General features: G+C 39.2%; 1 protein-coding gene across 1 annotated transcript in view; it reads left to right on the top strand.

Annotated features, from left to right (window-relative positions):
* The window catches only part of LOC147017901 (uncharacterized), a 106,269-nt gene that overhangs the window by 31,803 nt on the left and 47,734 nt on the right, over positions 1-26,732 (top strand). The window contains exons 4-7 of the mRNA XM_085896975.1: positions 3,048-3,368; positions 4,418-4,497; positions 19,628-19,685; positions 26,578-26,652. Of these exons, the coding sequence (XP_085753101.1) occupies positions 3,048-3,368; positions 4,418-4,497; positions 19,628-19,685; positions 26,578-26,652 (534 nt within the window). The remainder of the gene's footprint in view (positions 1-3,047; positions 3,369-4,417; positions 4,498-19,627; positions 19,686-26,577; positions 26,653-26,732) is intronic.

The raw sequence follows: 26,732 nt of genomic DNA on the forward strand, positions 1-26,732 counted from the left end.
ATAATGATTCTTTCTCCATCCCAGTTAGGCTGACCTTCCATAGCCTTTCCAAAGAGCCTTCTTTGTCTCTGACCAGTTTGTCCAACTCTTTTTTTATATATATACCTTCCTGCTCTTGTAGTGTTCTCCCAGTTGTTGGTGTATATTTGTTGATTTTTGTTTTTTCTTTTTTTCTCTCTTTTTGTAATTGTTGGGGTTGTATTCGTTGCTGTTTCCGTTTAATGTGCAAGTCATGTGACTTATGCTTTATGAAAGTTTTTGCTCAGTGGGTTAGGGATACCTTTTCTAGCTTACTGTCTGCATGTTTGTATACAAATTGGAGTCGGAAGCTTGTCGAAGTTTTCTCGTACACAGCCAAACTGACAGTTGTCATTCTGTGCATTTGGTTGAGCTGGTTTTCAGGCCACTACCTCCTTCTAATTTCGGGAGATAGATTCTTACAATGCATTGATTTTTGTCGAAAATTTTGTGGATAGAGTTTCCTTGGTGTGTGTGTGTGTGTGTGTGTGTGTGTGTGTGTGTGTGTGTGTGTGTGTGTGTGTGTGTGTGTGTGTGTGTGTGTGCGTGTCATTGGCTGTTATCTCCATATGTGGGTTTCTCCATATGCAGGACCGCTTTTGGTTCATCCCTGGGAATATAACTACAGACTAACGACAGTTGGAAGCTATCCAGTGCTCGGTGACGATTATGAAAAGAGCCCTCAGATCAAAACTTTGAGAACAAGAAAAATCAACAGCTTGGTCCATGATTCATGATCCCTAACTGAACGGAGGTGGATACTTCTAAACCTTGGAGGACACTGTTCCACTTTTAAAAATACGCATATGGAGATAACACACACACACACACACACACACACACACACACACACACACACACACACACACACACACACACACACACACACACACACACACACACACACACACACACAGATACTTTGAGACCTGGGAGGACTCCATTCCACCTTCTGAAACCTGCATATGAAGATAAGAACCAACACACACACACACACACACACACACACACACACACACACACACACACACACACACACACACACACACACACACACACACACACACACACACACGTATACTTTGACATCTGGGAGGACTCCGTTCCACCTTCTGAAACCTGCAAATGAAGATAACAACACACACACACACACACACACACACACACACACACACACACACACACACACACACACACACACACACACACACACACACACACACACACACACACACACACACACACACACACACACACACACTTTTCCTATCAATTTTTATTCCGATAAAAAAGTTAACATAAAACTTTTTCACTCCATCTTAACCATCCCTTCTCTCTCCATTTCACCAGAAAGTTGAACTGTTCACAATAGATCCAGATATGAAGGCACCGCTTTGTATACATTTTTAATGCTTGTCAAATCACTCTAATTAACGAGAACGGAACTCGGTGGAGCACATACCTCCACCAGGCTGAACAGTTTACGTTTTGCATCCCACTGATAGGCCAGATCTGCTGATCTGAACCAAAATCAAATCGGCTTGTTCTTGTCGCCTAACCAACTCATTCACCAAGTTTTGTCACAACTCGTCCACAACCTTTTGAAATATTATACAATATATTATTTGGCCATCTCTCATATATATATATATATATATATATATATATATATATATATATATATATATATATATATATATATATATATATATATATATATATATATATATCGTCATTTGGCCATCTCCCATCTCTCAATAGTGAAGAATCATTAAAAAAAATTTTTTTATCATATCCACATTCGGATCTTCGCCAAAATTGAATCAATTCTTCCTCGTTGCACACCCAACCTGTCCGCCGAGTTTCTTCCGATTCCGTCAGTAACTTTTTGAGATATCGTGTGATATCTTGCTTTTGGCCCTATCTCTCAATGGTGAAGATTCACTTAAAAATTCTCGTATCCAGATGTGGATTCGGATCCTCACCATAAACACGTGTTGCTGTCCTTGGCCGATCACCTACACACCCAAAAAATAATTCAGACCGATTGCTTGAAAACTGTGGACGGTAATCGTGTGGCAAACCGACCAACAGATAGATAGACAGACAGATAGACAGACAAACTACAGACCAACATACTTTCCAAATTATTTCGCCAAGTACCACATATGGATGAAACCATTATGTCCGTCCACGCTCGGTAATTGAGGAAATAATGCGTGTCCCATCTTGGTCCTTTGTTTCTCGCATGAGTAGATTGATTGAGCAGTGCTGGGCTGTGTAGACCTATAAGTATACTATCTGACTGGAAACTGCCTCACACTCCAAGTGTAGGTACCGGGGACTCAGGAAGGGGCGGACGTGTGGCTACGACGTGACGCACAGACGCCCAACTGGAGCACCGCAGATAAGGAAGGATTAAAGAAAGACTAAATGTAGGGTAGTTGAAGCCACAAAGGAAGCCTGTGTTGAACCAGACTCTGCTTCGTTGTGTCTTGCGCGGAACATCATGGGATTCACGGTTTCATGTGTACACCTGTTGGTGCACGGTGAGCGAGCATCTCCTTTTAAACAATCAAATTCCCTAACGCCGAGTGACTGAACAATCGTTGTGCTAAAAATGTGTACAATATATATATATATATATATATATATATATATATATATATATATATATATATATATATATATATATATATATATATATACAAACAAACACATGCTGTAAATGTATGGAAAGATTTCTTGAGTCAGGTTATACATTGTTTGATGCTCTTAATGAATGCCACAACCCCAGGTTCAAATGTCATGCAAAGTACAGTACTCATTTGTTTATTGTTTACCACCACTTTTGTAACGCATGTTGAAGTACAGTGATATCTCTTCATGCTGTTGTACGAGCCTTAAACTGTTAAAAACATGAAATGCTGCTTTGGCCACATAAGGCAGGTGGCCACACAATTTTCTATCACATGTCGTGTGTATTGTACAACATTGTAATCTTAACTCGCGTGATTTACTCACCACAGTTTGTTCAACTTTGTTTTGGATTCAACCATTGGATGCGAGTATGAACCATACTTCGATAATGGGGAACTCTGTTCTACCCACATCAACCTCACCTTCCACTACATATCCATCACTGAAAACTACCCCTGGCATTTCAACCACTTCGACAAATCCTACTGACGGTTCTCCCAACTCGACTACAATCATGCCGTTGACGAATTCCACTGTGAGCCCCACCAGCTTCAATAAGAGTCCAAACACTACCACTTCCACAGTGCCCACCACCAACACTACTATCTTGGCTGTGATTCCTACCACAAACAGCCCAAAGAAAAATACAGGTTTGTGCTTTGCTTTTTCAACCATATATGTACGTCATGCTAGTATGTTATAAACAAAAGCGTTTGCTCCTTGAGCTCCAGCATTGAAGTCTTAATGTAACAGGGTGGTTTAACCCTATAAAGGGGTCATATAGCTATTACATGTGCATGTGGGGTATGTGGGGAGGGGCTCACAAATTATAAAATTCAACTTGAGAACAGTAAGACAAGGGAGTAGGATGGAATATAGAAATGAAGGTGCGGGGAGTAATGGGCACATATGGAGCAGCACATTTCAGGTTTGCATAATTTATGCGTATAATGCAATGACACTTGATGAAGTGCCCCCTGTGCATTAGACCATGGCACATAATGGCCTGCTCTTTTCGAAAGGCAACAAGGGATATTTAACGTTCACCACCACCACCACCGAATGCTAGTAGACGAGACAGCTGGCTTAACGTCCTGATTGCAAATGGCGAACTCATTAATGCCACATTCTTCCTGCAAACCACCACGATGGCAATTTTTTTTTAGTCTGGTCGTGAATCAAACCCAAACTAAGATTAAATGCCAGTACACCTCTGAGCTACAGTATTCTGTCTACCGAGGTTATTTGATAGATGCCGGGATGTCTCCAGCATCGCAGTGCATTCGTTTTCTATCAAGCAAGGAATGGTGAAATCATGGAGGAGTTTACAAAATAGTTTGGGATTTCAGTGAAAGGAAACCTCATGAAATTGCAGATTGAATGCACTTTTATACAAACCAAGAAGGCCTTACGACCGGGGAGGTATTATTGAGAAATCTCACTTGCAAGGAGATCTCAATCTCACTCTGAACCTTTTCAAAGTTGGAATAGCATTCCTCAATGTGCATGATGTACATATAATGTACCTCGTGGTGCAATGCATGGTAAGCATTAATAGCCAACACACATCAGTACAATATGGCTTCATCCAATCTGGCCCACCCTCTCAGAAGAGTTAGTTAATGAAAGACAAATGTTCCGTGATTGTGATTTTTACTGGTTTTCTTGTCTGTTGTTTCTTTACCTTCTCCCCCACTAGGAAACTGGGTGATTCCTCTGTCCCTGGTCATCTTGCTGGTACTCATAGTCATCATAATATTGTTGTACAACAAACATGTGGTCAGTACCATTCACATTTCCTTACCTATATGAATACTTATGATGCTGTGCGTTCATGATTGCCTTATCCGAGCGACGTTTAAAATATTCTCCAAACGAACACTCACAATATTCCAAAAAACTCCAAGGTTTTTTTCTTTCAAATTATAAGCCCATTTTATTAATAAGGAAACTATTTTTACAACTAATTATTTGTAATAATTATATGTTGAAAAATAACCGTGGGCGCCTCTCGGATGGTTGTAATGTAGTTCGGAGAACATTTTGACCGCCCCAAATGTCAGGTATGTGAGACCATTTGTTTCTGTGTGTCTCCACCATGATTTTGTGCTTTCTCCATCTCCTGCAGCATTCTTTGCAAAGTTTGATATACTGTACCAATAAAGTTTTAAAAAACTGGTACATTAATACAGTATGTATTACATTTTGGCATTTCCGGTGTAACCATGTTCTACACTGTAATATTGCTTTCATCATATGTGAAGCTTCCTCATATGTTAAGATCTTGGGTTGTTCCGTCAGGATGGATTAATTGAATGTGTGAAAATTGTGCTCTTCCATGAGTCTCCATGTATGTACGAACAAAAGATCCAGAACAAGAGTGTTATAACCCATTCTGATTCTGATGTGCCTTACTCTGTTCCAGAACATTGATGCTGCTAAAGTAGTTTCTTGGCAAGGAGAATACTGAGTGGTTTGCCATAACCTTCCCATCAGTAGTCGGGGAAGGAATTTGTAATTTGTTCATGGTGTTGACGATAGCTCGCCTACTCTTTGCAAAGGACACCGTGGGATCTTTCACGTTCAACTAATGCTGGTAGACGGGACACACATTGATGAATCCCCTTCATGTGAAACACCAAGATGACAGTTTATAGCTGTTTCAGGATTTGAGCCCAGGCTAAGCAGTTTAGAGGTGGGTGTGCATATCTGTAGGCTATCCTGCCAGCCCTGTTATATCCCACACTTAACAAAATATATACTTAGCGTAATGTTAAGACTGCTCTTTCCTGTATATTTCAAAATCAGTAGAGTAGTACTTCGTACAATTTTTGGAAGGGTATGCTCTTATTTATTCTGAACAATGGATAATCACAACCACCTTGAGAACAGTATAATATCTATATATCTTCTTCTTCTTTCGGCTGCTCCCGTTAGGGGTCGCCATAGTGGATCAACCCTATGATCCGCATAATGATTTGGCACATGTTTTACGCCGCCGGATGCGCTTCCTGACGCAACCCTGGTCGCCTCTTACGACACAGGGATATGGTACACCTATTTTAACCGGGGTATACACCGGCTCAGTACACTGGTACTCATTTCGCCGACCTCGGAAGGATGACAGGCTGAGTCAACCCCCTGGTGTATTAATTCAGTGGTCCAACGTGGCTTGAACTCAGGACCTTTTGGATCCCAAGCCGCTGCGCCAACACCAGGCTCAGTATAATATCTTTATATATATATATATATATATATATATATATATATATATATATATATATATATATATATATATATATATATATATATATATATATATATATATATATATATATATATATATATATATATATATATAGAATAAGAATATAATACATTAAAATTACAATATAGAATTATAGTGATATACGCACACGCACACGCACACACACACATTATAGAGAACAGTATAACATGTGTGTGTATATATATATATATATATATATATATATATATATATATATATATATATATATATATATATATAGATATATATATATATATATATAGTAAGAAATAAGTTTTTTGCAGATGGAATAATCCATTGTAATTATGAAAAGGTCACAGCCAACCAAAATGATAAAACCCTACCAAACTTGCACATATTTTAATACAAACGGGTGAGAACCGATAAAGTCTCAGGCGACGTTTCGTATGTACTGTATGTACTGTATTTATGTATGTAATATATATATCCTTTCTAATGGAAAAACAAAACATTTAACTACTTTTCAAATGGAGCTTATTTATGCCCACACTATTAAAAAATATTGTTGATCACAAAGTCACCTGCCTAATGTGGTACAGTTATAAACGATGGAAATTTTATGTTATCAACATGAAATAGCAATTCCTGTGTTATAAAACCCAAGAGTGGGGCCTTGTGTGATTTATTATCTTCTGAATCCATCTTCAGGTAATTATTTTGGAAAGAACAGAAAACATTTCATACTGTGGACAATGGAGCACTGTAATATGGAGATTGAGTCACATCTCAATCTAATGTTGTAAGAAACTGGAATGCATCACAAGACCTGCAGAGAAAGTTAAAGCTGTAAATGTAATGAAATCACATTGCAGTCATTTATGTGGCCTTGTGTCTGCAATATAAATTGAGCTCAATAACAGCTCAATCTATGAACATTCCTGCAAAGTGTTCTATTGAAAAATATTTTACAGATCCATAAATTAATAGTGCTAGGAAGTTGAGTGTTTGCATTACTCTCATCAGTGTGGATTTGATTCCCATGACTGCTCAAAGCAAGGGTTTCAATTACATTTGTTCATTTTGATGGAGTGCCACCCTGCCCATGGTTACTTCTCAGCTGCAGCAATCACAATTCTTACTGGCTTGTCATTAGCACTTCAAGAAAATAGAGCCAAGCTATCTTTAAACATTCACAGATTTTTAAAACTGTCTCCGCAGTTTAAAATTGAAAACAAGATTCATTTCAAGACATTTCTTATTCTGAATTCATCATATATAATATCACTATAATAATAGCTGTCATAAAACAGAATCTTCTAATTTCTCTAATAAGCAAAAAGGATGTCCATCTAACATGGATTTTTACGGAATTGTGAATATATATATATATATATATATATATATATATATATATATATATATATATATGTAGTATATATATGAAAATGGCATATCCTAAAATTAATTTCCAATTACTCACTGGTTTTGACACCAAATTTTTATGCTGGACCCTTGGCATCAAAACGCTGCATATATCGACAAACAATTTCAAATGGAGCACCTCACTGCCATTAGAGCATTTACATTGCATCACATGTGGCAATAAATGCAAATTATTGCTCCCAGCTTGCCAGCTCGATGCCATTTGCAATTTTGCCACCTTCATCCCAACCTCACTTAGAATCCCATGCGGACATGGGCAACTTGATAGTCCAACCAAAAAACAGCAATGACATCTACTCTGCCAGTCGAATAATATACAAGCGAGAACAGATCCACTCTAAGGCAACGTTTCATCTGTTGCCCATCGGACCTTCTCAAGACAATAGAGTTTTATCAACGTGTCCTTTCATACTTGAAGTATATGACCTGAGGAAGACCATTGGGAAGCGCATGAAATGTCACCCGAGAACAGATCTGCTCTCGCTTGTTTATTACGATACTCGCAGGGTATATCTCATTACTATTTTTGGTTGGTTGTACCCTTTTTCAACTGTGTATTCCAACCACCCTCATCTTATAGTCTGTGTCTGTGTCTGTGTCTGTGTCTGTGTCTGGCAGGATGGCCGAGAGGTACAGACACTTGTCTCTAAGCTGTTTAGCTTGGGTTTGAATCTCAGCCCAGCTATAAACTGTCATCCAGGTGTTTCACAGGCAGGGTGATTCATCTGTGTCTGTGTGTTTGGACATTAAACTGGATGTCCTGTCTGCTGGCATTAGTTGTTGGATTTTAAGGATGCCATGGTGTCCTTCGCAAAGAGTAGGTGAGCTATTGCCACCACCATAGACAAATTGCAAATTCCTGCCATAGCTACTGCTGGGAAGGCAATGGCAAACTATTCAGAATTACCCTTGCCAATAAAGTGTTTCAGCAGCACTGACACTCTCTAACAGAGTATGGAACATCAGCATATATATATATATATATATATATATATATATATATATATATATATACATACATATATATTGAAACATAAAGGATTAGATATTTTTAATCATGTTGTAACATTTTTATTTGACATCAGAATGGCATAAAACTGGCTTAATGTTGTGTGTAAAATAATGGAACAATTTTTAATTTAATCAAAAATTATAGAAAAAAATTTCAATTAAAAAAAAACCCTGCTGATTATTCATGTGACAAAGTTATGACAGATTAAAAATATATAGTCCTTTCTGTTTCACCCTACATACCTTGATGGATTTAAATTAGTTTCATTTTAAAAAGAAACAAAAGGGAGTATGATACAATGTGCATCCAAACAACTACATTATAGTTATAAGCACGTCATCATCTCTGCCGACCTTCTCTGCTTCTTATTCTATTACTTACAAAATCTCAACAGCAATATCATTTGATCTAATTGTCCAATATCGAAAGGTTCTTTGCACTAATGAAATTCATTGGAATTTCACTGTAATGCCCATATCGTCCATTAAAGGTTCCTGCTGAACACATTTCCCACATAGTTTCATAGATTTAGCATATATTTGTCACCTTGTAGTTTAATACCTGAACTGGCAAGATATCTTAGAAGTCAGGTACATCCTTTTTTGCTGTCAGTTATGGGTTTTATTCCCGCCCCAAGTGTAATCTGCCAACCTGGTGCTTCACAGGCTGTATTTTGTATTTTATCGATGATTATGCCATCCTTCACATGAACCTGAAGCTGTATGTCTTCTCTGTAAGCACAAGCTGTGAGTGACATTAATGATCCCATGGTGTATTTTGTAAAGAGCAGCAGTGTCATCCCTGCCATGAGACTGCCTCAACTGCACCAAATGTGAGACAGACCACAAATGACTTTTAAGACCTAATAACATGCAGATCACACTTTTATTCAAAGCAAATTGGATACTTAACTCAGGCCGCTTAAATACTATCAGACCAATCAAAAATGTGTTTTCACAACCTACTCATTATACAGCTTTTTTATGGAGAGTTCACCCATCACAAGCTAATGTCCACACACATGAACTTCTCAAAACCCTTTAAAAATCCGAATTACATGTAAAGTGTGTGCTTTTTGCTATTTCACTTCATATTGTTGTGAATAACCACAATATTCTTTCATTAATAACTATTAACATGCTATTGAAAAATAAGTAAGAAATGTAAATATGACTTGGATTTGAAAATTATTTACAACATGTTAATGAGGCTTATATAAGATTTTATATATAAAGCACAGAGTTGAAAGAAACTTTAGAGGGATGTTCTCAGAGCATTCTGTTCATTATAATTTCCCCAGACACTTTAACTGGCTGGATGGTGACCACGTTTATGTTTTACTTTTGACTTGCACAATCTCCTGATGACTTCAAGTGCTTTATTAAACGCTCCGTTTTTTTTTCTTTTCTCAAGAATCTGTGTCCTTCCACACTTAATCTTTATTTACGCAGTAATTAGCTGAGTCGCTATTGCAGAAGAAAATTATGTTCTCTTTTTGACAAGTATAAATTGAAAAGAAATGTTAATTTGCACAGGTATAAGAAGGTTGTGCACAAAATGTTACACAAACAAGTTACTCACAATAGACTAAGATGTGTAACATTTTAATTTTTCAATAAGTATGTATTGTAATCAGTAAGAATGTACATTTGTCATCATATAAAGATCGGACTATTTAGACTCAGGCAAAGCTCCAAGAAGATTGTGGTTTACAGCTGTACCAAAAATTAATTCTGGAGTGAAACATTGCAATGATTGGCCAAATAACCTAATTTAAGTGTTTCATGTTCCACAGGAGAATACAACCTCACTACAATCAGAGTAGTACTGTGGACCCTTTGGATGTTAATTTAAATAAGTAAAACACAGTTTGTTAGATTTCCATTACAGCGAATCAATCTCAAAGGCACAAGCCAAGTTCCACTCCTCTCATCCGACATATATGGGCCCTCCGACATGTGAACTTCATTCGCCAAAGCACTACGATTTCATGTATTCATATGAACTTTATTAATAATTGAAAGTTTTTATTGTGATGACATTCCTCGTCTGAAAATGAAGCGTGACAGGAAATGTTGGGAAAATTGGCCTGAGAGTTTGGAAACGTATAACGAACAAACATAAATATATACTAACTGCTAAATATATACAGTGTTGCTTGGGGAAAGTCAATGAAATATGTGTTTAAATATTTATTGCATGACAATCACAAAACGTATTACCCAATCACCCCCAGGAAAAAAAAACGCAGGCAGTGTATAAGCGCAAGACCCAATCGAGGCCTGAAGGCCAATTATCTAGTTTTATCTGGGGTCAATTTTTTTTATCCAAACAGAGCCCTCGACTGTCCTTTGAATGAAAAAGGAGGCTATGTAAAGTTTGGTTGCACTGGTTCCTGTAGGGTCTGAATTGAAAACGAACAAATAGTTAAACAAACAAACAAAATATATATGTATATGTATATATATATATATATATATATATATATATATATATATATATATATATATATATATATATATATATGTATATGTGTATATATATATATATATATATATATGTATATGTATATGTGTATATATATATATATATATATATATGTATATGTATATGTGTATATGTGTATATATATATATATATGTATATGTATATGTGTATATATATATATATATATGTATATGTATATGTGTGTATATATATATATATATATATATATATATATATATATATATATATATATATATATATATATATATATATATATATATATATATATATATATATATGTCAGATTAATGTAATATGCTGTCCTAATTCTCTTAGTTTAGTGAGCTTGCATAGAAGGACAACATTAAAGCAAATGAGATTTGTTTTTTTGAATTCCCAGAAAATGTTTTTTTTGTTACTGTTGTACCCCAAAAAGCAAAGAATCGTACAAAATTCCATTGAACTCTCAATCTGTTCTAAAAAAAAAAAAACGAGCAAATGTTCCAAATTTCGGAGAGATGATTGCTTCATAAGACTGGTGAAAGGGGGCGCAACAAAGTCGAGTTATAAATATGAGCGGTGAACACTTCATATCAAATTGCTGCATCCGGACCTTAACCAAAATTTAATCGGCTTCTTCTTGTCACCTACCGAACTCATCTATCTCGTTTTGTACAAGTGCAGAACAAATGCGTCCTCGAGGCTGATGTGTAACAACAGGCTCCGAACAAAACTTGTCATCAAAGCCCTTGAAAACAAAACAAACACAACCTTTAGTAGGCATCTATTTATTATTGCATCTCCAGTATGTATGTCGTGTAGGCTCAAATGGTGCGAGGGTGTTATAACTAATGTATGAATAATTCCATTGATATTAATGAATTTATTTATTTATTCTCGTCATTATTTGGTGATGTCTTGAGTCAAGTGATTATTACGTATGCAGTGTGCCAAGAACTTCAGCAAAACTTTGCATAACGGGGAACTGTGGAGAATAAACCTACAGATCTCATGAGCTTCATACACTACCTGTATAAGCATCAAAATATAAATAAATATGCAAGCAATGTAAAATAAAATAAAAAGTTAATTGATGATGCATGGTAGGATACAAAGATAAATTTTTTTCTGTAATGCATGGTAATTTTATATCAGCATCATTATTGTACCATCGTCTTTACAGAGGGAATGTTGGTGCTGTGAAATCAGTCTCTTGACCAAGCTTATACTGGATGGTATGCTGTTGCCTGCCCAGTTGTCAATCAGCCCATTGATTTGTATTTTCTTTTTCATGGAGCCAGTGATAACTCGCCTATTCTTCATGAAATACACCGTGGAATCTTTAACATCAACTGATGACCAATAACCAGACTCGACGGCATTGGTTAAAGCGTCTGCTCTGGGACTGGAGGTCTGCTGTTCAAACTCTGGCTAAGTCATACCAAAGACTTTTTTTTAAAAGGTGCTTGTTGCTTTCTTGCTTGATGTTCACCATTTAAAATGATAGAGCGTAGAAAAACAATGCGTTGAAGGCAATGGTAAACCAGCCAGTAAAACCCTTGCTAAGAAACTGCTTCGGCAGCACCGATGCTCTGTAAATAGAGTATGGTACAGGTTTTTATTATTTTTTTAAAAATACCAACACTGGCAGATGGGTCCTCTGGTTTAATGTTATACCCATGCCCATTGTTGCATATGTCATAACATGTTGCGTTCAATGGATGGACTCGGTTGGAATTGCCGAATAACCAGAATTCTACTTTCCATAAAAGTTGCTTAACATCTTGTAATACTAATTGCTTTCCATCTGTCTGCCTCAGATTCTGAGGATAGACACAGCTCGAAGCTGTCAGGTTTTAGCTTTTTGTTGTGATCTTCCTTGTCACTAATTATATCACCTGGATATTTGCTCTTGAAATATCTGTAGTTGCTTTCAGAAGTGGATGAAACTGTTGATTGATCATTGCGAGTATACACCACCTCTCTTGCACCAACTGCTTTAGCTGGAACTTTAGTGTTATTAGGACTGTACTGCAGTGATATCAACAATCATTAGCATTTCCAATTTCTCGAGAAAGTTATATAATTATACAGATAATGGTTCTTTCTCACAAGATTTTGTTTCTACTCGAGTCGGTAAGTAATCAAATGCTATATCATCTGCACTAATCTACTTCTGCAAATCTTTAAATGCATTGCAATGAACAAACTGGAAGGTTCTGCTTTGCATTGTTCAATATAGAACTTTCAAAATGACTTACTCCACCCCAGAATGCTCGACACGCATGCAAAGAAACCCCATAGAAACAGTGATCTTGAGGGAATGTGAACATCCATCATGTGCACGTGATAAGGATGTTACCTAAAATGGCTCACAAACCTTCTAAAAATACTTGGAAAAGTACCCGAGAGAAAGGAGTGTGCCTCCAACAACAGAATTGAAGGGAGACACCGTGTCTGGTTTGGGTGTTTCTGAACATTGATGGAAGGACATATCTGGGGCTTGTGTATGTACATGCCTGGTGTTGGCTTCATGGTTAGGGTGGTAGACTTGGGATCCTAGGGTCCTGAGTTTAAATCCTGCTTGGCTGTTGAATTAATACCAGGTGGGTTTGGCTCAGCCTGTCATCTTTCTGAGGTTGGCAAAATGAGTACCGGCTTGCTGGGATGATCAAGCCATTTGAGTATCCTGCACCAGAGTGGTGACCCATCCAGGATTGTGTGCAATAGCCCAGGAGACTGCTTTGGCAGGACTGATGCTATCTACAGAGTATGGTTCTGATGGATGGTGTATGTACAGGGTAAGTTTTAAATGATGATATTTACCATTATTCATGTAGGGAGGGAGAGGGTGGGGATGGAGGTGGGGGTGGACCAATGGGAGCTGTGAAGGCTGTTATAAATATATTGTTTGTTTCATTCCATGTCCACAAGAGAAACTGGAATGGCACTCGGTGGGGTGCATACCTCTGCCAGGCTGAACAGTTTGCATTTTTATCCCACTGATAGGCCTGATCCGGATCTGAATGAAAATTTCATCGGCTTGTTCTTGTCACCTCCTTAACTCATCCACCTAGTTTTGTCATTATCTGTCCACAACCTTTTGTGTCATCATGCTATATATCTTTTTTTGCCCCATCTCTCGATGATGAAGAAAAACTTAAAAAATTCTCGGATCCAGATCAGGGTTTTGTACCTTCACCAAAATCGATTTTTTTTCACCAATCTTCACCAATGTACCTTCACCAATCCACCAAGTTTTTTTTTTTTTTTTTTTTTTTTTTTTTTTTTGTTGTTGTTGTCCAAATCTGTCCATACATTTTTGAGATATCCTGCTCACAGACAGACAGACAAACAAACAGACAAACAGACAGAAAGACTGACAGGGCTGAAAACATAACCTACATCCACCTTTGTTGGCAGAGGTAATCGTACTAGATTTTTGCACTGTGTGTGTGTGTGTGTGTGTGTGTGTGTGTGTGTGTGTGTGTGTGTGTGTGTGTGTGTGTGTGTGTGTGTGTGTGTGTGTGTGTGTGTGTGTTTTATATCTCCACTGCAGCCACTCACTTGAAATGATAGGAATTCCAAGCCTCTCATCCACAGATATTTCTCGTATTTATTATATTTTTGTGAGCCCGATTTGCATTCCAGAACACAATTATTACTGTTATCCATTTTGAAATTGCCACACTTTCGTTTGAATGATGAAATCTATACTAAAGAGACTATTTCACCAACATATTTTTTATTTATTTATTCCTATTAAGAGTATGTGGAAGATACTATTAATATAATTGTTTCTTCCAAAAATTCTGATTAAACTCGTATCATGTACAGGTCATAACTTTACTGCCTGTTTGTTGTATCCACCACCTATTTTGCTTCTATGACTTCTCCCTCTCCTGTTCCTTTTGTCTATGCCTCAGACACTTCCGTATTTCAATGCTGGTTCCCCACCTTTCACTCATTATCCAACTCCTTCAATCTGTTCTTTAACTTCCCCTTCATATCGACAAAACATTTCTGTCAATTTCTCCACTCTGGCACCATTCAACATTTCTTATTCTCCTTAGAATAGTACTCAGTTTCTTGTACTCGAGTAACTCAAAATTACTCCAAATCACCCCTCCATCATCATGCTTCTCCACCCTCCAACTTGTACAACCCTTATCGACACAAACATTTCATACTGGAGACCTGGAGACTCATTCCACCACACAGATCTTCCTCACCAAGTCGCTGCTACATTCTTGACAATGTGTGCCAAACCAAAATGTTATTTGCTCAGAACATTTATGATTATTTCCAATTCCTACTTGGCTATTCAATTTATCAATTTGGTGGCAGTTTGTTGTCTCAGCTGTGTATAGTTGTAATAATAAGACCAAATCCATCTTTATAGCCAATGCCAACCAGCCTGGAAGGCTGAGAGATTTACATGCCCTTACCTCCTCATAAAAACTTTATTTCTGTGTATGATACATAATGTCCTTAGCAATGATGACTTCATATGAAAATCATCACTAATATGGATTCTATAGACTCATTACTAACTGTCCACTTCCTTAATGCTGACTGACACCAGCTAGCTAGGAGTTTTACCAATGACAACCAAGTATAGTAGAGTAGTCAAAGCTTTCACTCAAGCAGCAGACTTTAAGCATACAGTCAGTTTTGTTCCCCAGATCTTTGCTAATGAAGTATATTTGATGCTCGACATGGTAATATTAAATTCCTCCTTGAACACCATATTTTTAGATCCTTGTGGAGGATCTCTAAGTCTTACTCACGTTGTTGTCTTCATCCTCCTCTTGTGGACTTTTTTTGTTTCACAGCCTACAGTTTTCATCAAAACTTACTGAAACTTGGCATATGTATGTAAAAATACCCTGCGCAGACAGTAACCATCTCGGATTTTGAAAATTCCTCCTCGAAAAAAAGTTATGACGTCAAAATATCTCCGCTAATGGAAATCGCCTAAAAAATTATCTCCAAAACGAGGCAAGCTTTTTGAATTCTGTTTGCGGGAATCGAACAGGGCATTAGCAGAGATGAATTACCGCACATATGATACATCACTATGACATCATATCAATTTTTATGACGTCATTCCTATTTTTGACATTTTTTTGTTTCACAACCCAGAGTTTTCATCGGATATTTGTGAAACTTGCCATGTATATGCAGAAAGCCCACGCGCAGGCAGTAACCATCTCCGATGTTGGAAATTCTTCCGAGAAAGAAAGTTGACGTTATAATATCGCCGCTAATAGAAATCGCCTATACCATTATCTCCGAAACTAGGCAAGCTGTTTGAATTTTGTTTGCGAGAATCAAGCCGTTAGCACATTAGCACAGATAATTTATCACAAACCTGATACATCACAATGACATCATATTCGTTTTTATGACGTCATCATTAAGAGGACGAGGATCTTAGCTCATTTGAGCTTGTTTATCCTCTGTTCCATTTGACTACAGTGATTTAATAGTGAAAGCTTCATCTCGCACGAGCTGTTTTTAGAACTCTATTTAGTGACAAAGGATATGACAAAAGCTTGGTCTCCAATGTATCCTTCCTTATATCTATCTTGCGCTCATTCATAAGTTGGAAGGTGAAAACGTTTTTGGCTGGCCTTGATATCACCTCGAAAAGAAGTCTGTAAGATGTCTGTGCCATGATCATCAAAACTTTTTCAGCTGATGTTCGATGCAGAACATGCATGACATCAGTAGCTGTGGGTTGCCTTCCAACTGGTAAGGAAGGTGTTAAAACCACACTGGTTAATAGAATTGGCATCGAGATTGATCCAGTTAATTACAGCTTGGTCCTTTTACAAGGCCAATCAAATCTACAACTACAACAAACAGTCATTCCTCTAATTGTGAGATTGCAAATTGCTCATCCACCATTTGTTCTTGTCACTCAATGCTCGATATTTTGATTCTATGACTGCAGAAATTTATTGTAGCTCGAAACCTCATAAGGGATGGGGTAGTATCATTGAACATGATCTGTAGTTTTAACAGATTATATCATTAAACACTGCTTGCTAAGCTTTCATGAACTTGTGGTGCAGCACTTTCTCCTTGCCTGTCTTGCATGTTTCCTTCATGCTTGCAAGCATCAAGTGCCACTCTTCGTAGCATTATCTATATACATTCTCTTCATAGGCCAGCAGTCACCAGGCAGTAATTATTCCAGGCCAAACCTAACTTGCCTCTGAGCCTCCCAGAAAGCCCCATTATACCACCTGTCAGATGTCTCTCACCTCATTGGCAAACAGGCAGCAGGTATGTCATTATTCAATTGTCTGGAGAAGATCACAAACTGGATTGACCGTTGTCGCATATTGTTTAACCTTCGGAAGTATCATATCGCTCTTTGTGCCTTCAGGGAAACTGCCTTGATAATCCTTTGACCTTCTTTCGTGACCAAACCCTGGAAGGAATACAATCTTTTGAGATCTTTAGCCTCACCATCAGATATATACCATACTGGGCAGACCACATTTCCAAGCTGGCCTTCATTGCCAGATGGCACAAGGGTGGCTCCCATTGGACCAAGTCTTTCCCTTGCACTCTAAATTTTCAATTTGCACTGAAATGATTTGTGAGCAGCTCATTAGAGTATTGTTCTCATTAATAGGATGAGGGCTCCTGTTTTCCTGCATGAACTGAGGTTGAAACCTTGCATACTATGTTGATTTAATTATTGTCTTTTAAAAGCCTCACATTGGCAAACTCCAGACGCTGAAAAAAGACACAATTAGAAGGGCACTCGGTAGAGCGCATACCTCCGCCACGTAATGCCTGATCCATGAGAACATATCCGGTCCAATACATTTTTAAAATATCATGCTATACAGTACTATATCGTTTTTGGCCCCATCTCTCAATGGTGAAGAATCACTTTAGAAATTAAATAATTATAGTGGTCTGATCCGGATCTTCACCAAACCTAATCAGTTTGTCCTTCCTTGTCACATACCTAACCTGTTCACAAAATTTCATCCAGATCTGTCTCCAACTTTTAAAGATATCCTGCACACAAACAGACAGACAGACAGACAGACAGACAAACATAACGTCCTTCACCTTCGGTGGTGGAGGTAATTATCACTGCATAAATAGTCTCAAGATTACTGAAATTACTCCTACTGCCGCAATTATTTCCACCTTCGTATGAGGTTGTCAGAATTTTTGGCCAAAGTTTTTCACGAACCAGTAGGCCATACCTGATGATCTCCTGATGGGTGGCAGGAATTTGTAATTTATCCAACAATAACTCACCTCCGCTTCACGAAAGTCCATGGGATTTTTAATGTTCACCAGTTCAATCTTGCAGGTGAGACACCCAATTTATCCTGATTCCAAGGGACAATGCACTTTGTGATACAAAACCTTGCCTATGAAACACAAATCCAACAGGTTTGAGTCGGGTCTATAATCGAACCCAAACTATACAGCTCAAAAGTAAGTGTGCTACCTCTGCAATATCCTATCAGACTAATTACACCATCCTACCACACCAATCAGGATTGCTGAAAACAATCAATCTACAAAAATAACAAGGCTGTAGTTGTGATAAGAATTTTTACTCAGGGCAATTTTCATTCAGAGGAGTTTGCCAAGAGGTATAGTTTAAGTAAGGAGAATATATTAGTTTAAAACGGAAGTTGATAAGCCACAAACGGCAGCAAGAAATCAAAGAAAGTAGATGGCTATAAGGATCAAGTGTGAAGGTGTGCTTATGTGTGATGTATGTGCATATTCTTATGCCCTCTTCTTGTTGTGTATGCCATGCTATCCTTCCCGATGTGATTGTCTCTTGATTGCTTTCATGTATGCCGCCTCCTATGACCCATTTCTCCCCCTGGCTGTGTCCACCCAGCACCCCTCAAATGTTATCACTTAACCAAATAGCAGCTTGCATGTTTGTCTACACATTTACAACTGCGTCGTCCCTCTTTTGCACACAGATCATTGTGATCTGACGTTGGATGTATGCTGTGCTGGGGTATTGGGGTACACATATGGAACAGACTGGATGAAAAAAAAATTGCCTTTTTCCACCCTCAACACAAAATCGTATCACCTCGCTGGTGAAAAAAAAAACAGTGTTTTTGAAAATGCTTTCAATTGCAAATATTTTCCAGTCAATAATGGACAAAACCTGCTAACCTGCACTTTCAGATTGCAGTAAACCTGTATTATGGGATCAAACTTACTGACAATCACAAAGTAGTTACAACTCTGAGAAGTCCATCTCGGCACAATAGAAATGTACCTCAAAGTGTAGACGAATCTCCTCCTCAAGGTACAGTATCTTCAAAGGTTGAAACCCAAACTTATTGGATCAGTACTCAGCCAATGACCCATTTTGCTACTCTTATTTTTACTCGTCTGTATGTACTGGTACTTAGTTTCTTATCTTACTTGTCATTTGCATACACACACATTCACAAAGGATTATAACAATATCATAGCCGTCGTTTAAAGTCCGAAGTGCCTTTTCCTTTTCAAGCTTATATTGTGTCTTGCAAGGTCGCCTCCTTTCATTATGAGTGCAATTGAATGGATACAGGACACGCGATTGTAACTCCGATTCAGTTTTTTTTGTTTATTTTTTTAACGAAAAACTTATTGGTGTTCATAGCTCCATAAACACTGTACAATGTTTATATTCCCAATTCATTGTGGATTTTTCTTTGCAGAAACATTCAGTGTATACACTCAGATCCAAAGGGATAGCAAGAAGTACAAAGAAGAAAGGTATGTCTGATCTCCCAAGCCCAGTGCACATCTCATGACAAAATATCATTTCCAGGAAACACATCTCACATGACAGATCTAGTCAGTCTTTGAAGACAATTGGGAGACAACATTGCAGCAATCATGGTAAAAAAAGGATATTGGTAGCATGGCTTGCGATTTTACTGGAAGGTGAAAGAGAAATAAGATGAAAGCCTCAAAACAAGTATGTGGACCAGAGTGTCAATCTTGAGGAGATACAAAAGGAGAGCAAATAACTGTTAAACTGAGTTAGTATATGATGACCTATTCATTCAATCATTCGCTGCAAATGGATATACATGGTTTCATTTTTGAAATACTAGTCTGAGATCAGACAAAGTAGCAAGGTCAATGCACATCATGTGGAGGACGAACACATTCGATCATGAATATTCATCATATAATAACTACGAATAAGTCTCCGTCTCCGTCTCCGTCTCCGTCTCAGTCTCCCGTTTGTGTTTGTGTTTGTTTGCTGATAAGTGTTATCCATTTGAGGAATGAGCTCACTCAGAGATTTCGGACCATATATAAAAACTAGCGAGGTACCCATGCCACGAATGGGAGGAAGCCCAAAAGCAAACGCACAATGGGGAAGCAGCGAATGCCAAACCATGAACCAATAAATTCCACATTCCTGAAACACTTCAGTTTAATGTCAGACATGGACAGCCGGTTCCTGAATGATTTGGGCAAAAAAATTACTCCAGCTTACCCCAACAGAAGTAACGTGCATGTCAATGGCAAAACTGCAAATGTCACTGGAAGAAACCCTCACATAATTTCCCCATTCTGATTTAAACTCAATCTCTCGATACTTTAATTCCAATCACAAATTAATACTATACCATTAATATAACAAAGTGCAAACACTCACGAGGTAAACAAATATAGACGCTGTTCTCACGTGACACCCAATACAGACGAATCTGCCGGCGAGAAAATCTGGATACGAAACACTTTGTGCAGATCGAAAATTAAAATCATAATTGTATTGAGAAATTTATGAAACCCCTCCCACCCACCGTGGAATGGATAAAAGTGGGGTCGTTCAGGTGGAAACTCCCTGATGGAGTACTGCTCTCCCCTCTGGGCTGGTGCTCCTGCCTCCCACCTTTCTCGGCTTCACGCTGTTGAAACCAGGGCATTTAAGATCATCGGCATCTTCCGCAATGAAGCTGAGTCTTTGGGCCTCTCACTCAATCACCGCAGGTTGGTCGGTGGTCTTTCTGTCTTCTACCGACTCCTCTCCAGCCTTGCCCCCCCTGCTCTCTCTGCGATTTGTCCCCACCACATTTCCACAGGGCGCTCAAGGTCCGCCAACAACCCCCTTCTGGTAAAACTACCAAAATCACGAATCACTGCTCATCTTCACTCTTTCATTCCTCTTTTTCCCGCCTTTGGAATAAACTTCCTCACTCTATTCTTTCCCATTCTTCCCTCCAGGCTTTCAAAACAGCTGTTCACCACCACCTCTTATCTTCCCCCATCCAAATCCTCGATCTTTTCTACCCCCGATAATCCACCCAAGCCCACTTCCTTCATTTCTCCTGCTTTCCTTCCTGAAAGTCCCTGAAATGTCCATCTTCTCTTCGCCATGTTCCCCGTCCCATCCCCATCCCTCTCCCTTCCACAGTTCACCTAATGTGTCTGTTCCCCACTGTTTTGTCCCTTCCACTCCCGCCCCTCTTGTCTCATGCCTCCTTGCTGTGAGTTGTGTAAGCTCTCATACGAGCCTCGACCAAGGTATACAAAAAAAAAACTCAAAATCACAATTTTAATGAGATATTATCAAACCAGCGAATGTTTCTGCTGAACTCGTGATTGTGCTTACTTCTGCATCGGGAGCAGTTTCACGCAGTTTGAAAGTCAAAATCGTAATTGTATTGGGGTATTTATGGAAGCTCCCACCCACCTTAGGAAATCTGCTGAGAACCCAAAACGTTCCACAGAAGGTTTGACAGGGCAAGCCCCAAAACTGAGTGAGTAGTTTAGGGAGACAGACGGACAGACACACTCCTGCTTTATTATATAGACTCACAAGGTACCTGTGCTATGCACGGGAGGGGACTGGACAGCCAGTTCGTGAAGGAGTTGGGCAAAAAACAAAATCACTGCAGCTGACCCCAACGAAAGTAAGGTGGATATCAATGGTGGAACAGCAAATGGCGAATCCGTGAATGTCATTGGTGGAAACCCTCACATCATTTCCTCATTCTGCTTGAAACTCAATCTCTCAATGCTTTCATTCTAAATAGCAACATTCTAATCACAAATTAATACTATACCATGAATTTTCCTCATTACTACATTACAAACACTTGTGAAGTAGACAAGGAGAAATGCTGTTCTGGTGTTACGTCCAGCTAGGGAGCAGATTTGTACGGATCGAAACTCAAAATTATTATTGAATTGAGAAATGTATGAAACCTCCAACCGAACTGAGGACACTGGCTGGAACCACAAAATGTTCCACCGAAGCTTTGGCGCAGCTCGCCCCAAAACTGAGAAAGTGGTTCGGGGAGGGACAGACAGACACTCCTGCTTTATAATATAGATAAAGACTTCGAGTGCATTCCTTTGCTGTAATCCAACTTGTAAATTTTACATGCATACAATGCAATATTTCCAATAAGCATGGATTTCACGAAACTGGGGGGCTGGTGGTGGTGGGGGGGGGAGGTTCCCTACTCCCTGCCATCCATAGACATAGAAATATATTGCCTTGAAGTTGTGAAATATATGAGTACGTATACTTGTGTGTGTGTGTATATGTGTATATATATATATATATATATATATATATATATATATATATATATATATATATACACATACTGGCCAATGCCATCTGTCGCTTCGCTGATGGGTATACAAAGAGTGGAGCGAGGGAGAGGGGTGGGGGAAAGAGATCGAGGTAGGGTAAGTGAGGTGGTGGAGGGGTAAAGAGAGAGAAGGGAGGGGAAGTGAGGAGGGGTGGGGGAGCGAAGAGGGAGGGAGAGTGAGGAGGGTTGGTGGATGGGAAGGCAGACATGCGGTGGAGCATTAATTATGAATGTGCATTGAATGACATTGAAGATAGAAACAAAATAAAGTCTGAAATCCATTTTCTACCAGTCATACTCTAACTACCACCCGGAAAGAAAGACCGCCCGGACGCGTCAGGGGCCAAAGACCGCCCGGACGCATCAGGGGACAAACACTGTCCAGACATAATCACCCACCGGACATGTCTGGGGACAGAAAGAGACAGAGAGATGTGTGAGTCTATTAGGCGGTGGTGGAGATATATATATATATATATATATATATATATATATATATATATATATATATATATATATATATATATATATATATATATATATATATATATATATATATATATATATATATATATAGGTAGGGGAGTTAGCAGAGACACTATGTTATGCTTTATGAACTAAACACATATAGCCTGGTGTTGGCTCAGTGGTTCGGGTGGCAGCTTGGGATCCTAGGGTCCTGAGTTCAAGCCCCGTCGGCCGCTGAATTAATACACCAGGGGGTTGACTCAGCCTGTCATCCTTCCGAGGTCGGCAAAATGAGTCCCAATTCCAGTGTGTGTACTGGTAGAGGGGCATTGCATCAGCGACACCGTCGCGCTTCAAGAAATGATAGCTACCCCGGCAGCTAAGCTACCACATGACCACACACACACACACACACGGACACACACACACGGACACACACACACGGACACACACACACGGACACACACACACGGACACACACACACGGACACACACACACGGACACACACACACGGACACACACACACACGGGGACACACACACACACGGACACACACGCACAGACACATGGACATACACACGGACACACACACGGACACACACACGGACACACACACGGACACACACACGGACACACACACGGACACACACACGGACACACACACGGACACACACACGGACACACACACGGACACACACACGGACACACACACGGACACACACACACACACACACGGACACACACACACACGGACACACACACACACGGACACACACACACACGGACACACACACACACGGACACACACACACGCACGGACACACACACACGGACACACACACACGGACACACACACACGGACACACACACACGGACACACACACACACGGACACACACACGCACACGCACACGCACACGGACACGCACACGCACACATACACACACACGCGCACGCATGCACACGCGCGCACACACACACACACACACACACACACACACACACACACACACACACACACACACACACACACACACACACACACACACACACACACACACACACACACACACACACTACTGGTGCTTGGCTGATATTGGCATTTTTTAAGAAATTGGAAGATTGGAGTCAGTGTATTACTGACTACAGTACATATTATGTACAGCCCAAACATCTTAGTAGCTTTCACCCTTGTTTTGGGGGAATTTCAATAAACAAATTATAAAGACAACGTTGCATTATAAACATTTCAAGGAGATGTGCATAAACATTAATCTTTATAAACAGCTGCATGTGACAGGTGGAAAAAAATTTGGCTCGGTAATTTAGAAAAGACGTAAATATGGCAAACGGCTCAGAAATTGGGTGGTATTTATATCAAATATATTTTGCTTTGAAACTTACAAAAAGAAACCGTGAAACCTTTTTAAAGCACACCTGGTTCATAAAAAATAACCAATTGCTTTAGAAACAGTCACAAGGGCAAAGGCAAATGTGATCACTCGTACCTGCTGAGGTTAAAAGTTAAAACCTCCACCACGCATAGTCATCATTATCAAAAGATACGAGATGAACCTTTGCCACCACAGCACCCATAACCAAGCATGCAGGCATGCACAAACACCCACAGAGGCGCCCTTTATAGATCCAAAGTTACCCATATGTGCCACGTACCGCTAACTTGTAGCAACTGCCGACTGTACATCCCAATCGAGACATGAACTGTACCGCTATTGACAACAGTCATAAATGTAACAGGGGCACTAAGCAAGTGGACTGAACACTTAAGCAAGCACTCCAATTAAATGGTTGATAAGGAACGGCTGGCTTGGCAAGCGATAGCAAGGTGATTGGTAATGGCACATGCTCGTAAAAAATGAAACTGCCAATTTCTTAACATTTTCAGATTTCACTCCAGATCGAGTTATTTAGTCCATGTGATTCGATCCTCCAAACTCAAATGATATTTCTATTATCTAGTTTCTTTAGTCCAAGCATTAGTCCAATGCATGAAATCGCTCCAAGCTCCTAATTTGAAAACTACAGCACTTACGAAAGTGATGTATGCAGCGATTTGTAGCCATATAGATGAGGCATTTGATGATACGAGTCAAGAAAGTGAAAAAAAAAAACCATTTTGACCACTTTATCATGAATAAACTGTTGCGGCCTGTTCCAAGTCAAGGAATTGTTGACCAGGCAGAACAAAATGGCGACGGAAGACCCCAGTGAGGTAACCGAGGATGTGCCTTAAGACCCCATCGAGGGAGAACGAGGTGTCTGAGGATGTGTATGATAAATGATATAATTAAATAAGACCATTAATCATCGTCAAAAGGGGTGTTTTAATTAACCCATAGACCCAATTCCCATACACCCATACCCATACACCCAGACTAAGTGTATCATTTTAATTAACCCATACTAATTTCCCTTAGTATGCATGCAAAGTTTCAGGTCATGAGGTTTCATGGTTTTGGAGTTGAGGAGACACACACACACACACACACACACACACACACACACACACACACACACACACACACACACACACACACACACACACACACACACACACACACACACAGCTTCATGCTTGGTTGCATTCTGTGAAAGATACAATCGCAGACTGATAAACTGTTAGCTGTTACACCACTACCCACAATATCAGTCATCCTACAGCCTTTAGAAACCTTTGTTGTAATACCGCCCGCTCTCCCCACTCCCTCTCGCCATGGACAGATTTCTGACTCACTGGTAGTCATAAAGTAAAACTGGATGGATTCCTCCCCAAACAGCTGAGCTGGCAAACAAACCAGCTCAGCTGGGAAGCAAACCAGCTCAGCTGGCAAGCCATCTCATGAGAATTATATCCAAATAGCACCTATCACCTCGAACATATATACTGTATATCATGACTTTGAAGGCCTCAAGTAATCCTGCATTCTTGTGATGTCAGCTGAGGAGGAAGTTTTTATCTAAATCATTCACGAACCAGCTGGCCAGGTCTGATATTTGACTGCAGCTGATTTGGCCAGGATGATTAACTCGCCAACACTTTTTGAGAATGACATGGTCGTATCTTTTTAACATCAACGAATCAATGATAGCAAATGGGTCCCCATTCCATGCTCTACCAGTTTCAGCAAAACAATCCCAACACCATCCCAGGATAATACTTTATGCTCCAATAAGAGCCTTGTTTTTTTTTTTCTTCAAAATTTCAAAGTTCAGGAAAAACCTTACATTTCACTTTCTTGCCTTTTAAAGAAAAGCTACTGCCATCAATTGTTTAAACCCATCCGCTATGTTGATAAAATGGTGTAATGTACGACTGTTGCATTTTACAGTCAAATAATAGACGTACAATTCAAATTGTGATCTGCTAAACTTTATGATAAATGCACCAACAGGGTAATTACAAAAAATAATAATAATAATCCCTGCACAGATTTCTTCATGAATAGTGAGGATACTTTGGGGAGTTGAAGGCAAACTTGGGTTTATTGGAATAAATTGAATTGTCTGTAGTTGCTAACAAGGTCGACTAAATAAACACATTTACTCCTGTTCCATAGATCCACGGGCCAACCTTTGGAATGGGGTGAATATGGGAACTGCAAACTATGAAGACATTGCCGAGGAAGATGCAGGTAAACTTGTTTTGCTTCTATTTGAAGGACAATGGTAATCCAGAAGCTCTGTGTGTTGGCACCTATTCTAAAAGAGAAGT

Source organism: Eptatretus burgeri, chromosome 10 (genome assembly GCF_056783735.1).
Source record: "Eptatretus burgeri isolate ZD-2024b chromosome 10, Ebu_testis_v1, whole genome shotgun sequence".
Classification (NCBI taxonomy): Eukaryota; Metazoa; Chordata; class Myxini; order Myxiniformes; family Myxinidae; genus Eptatretus; species Eptatretus burgeri.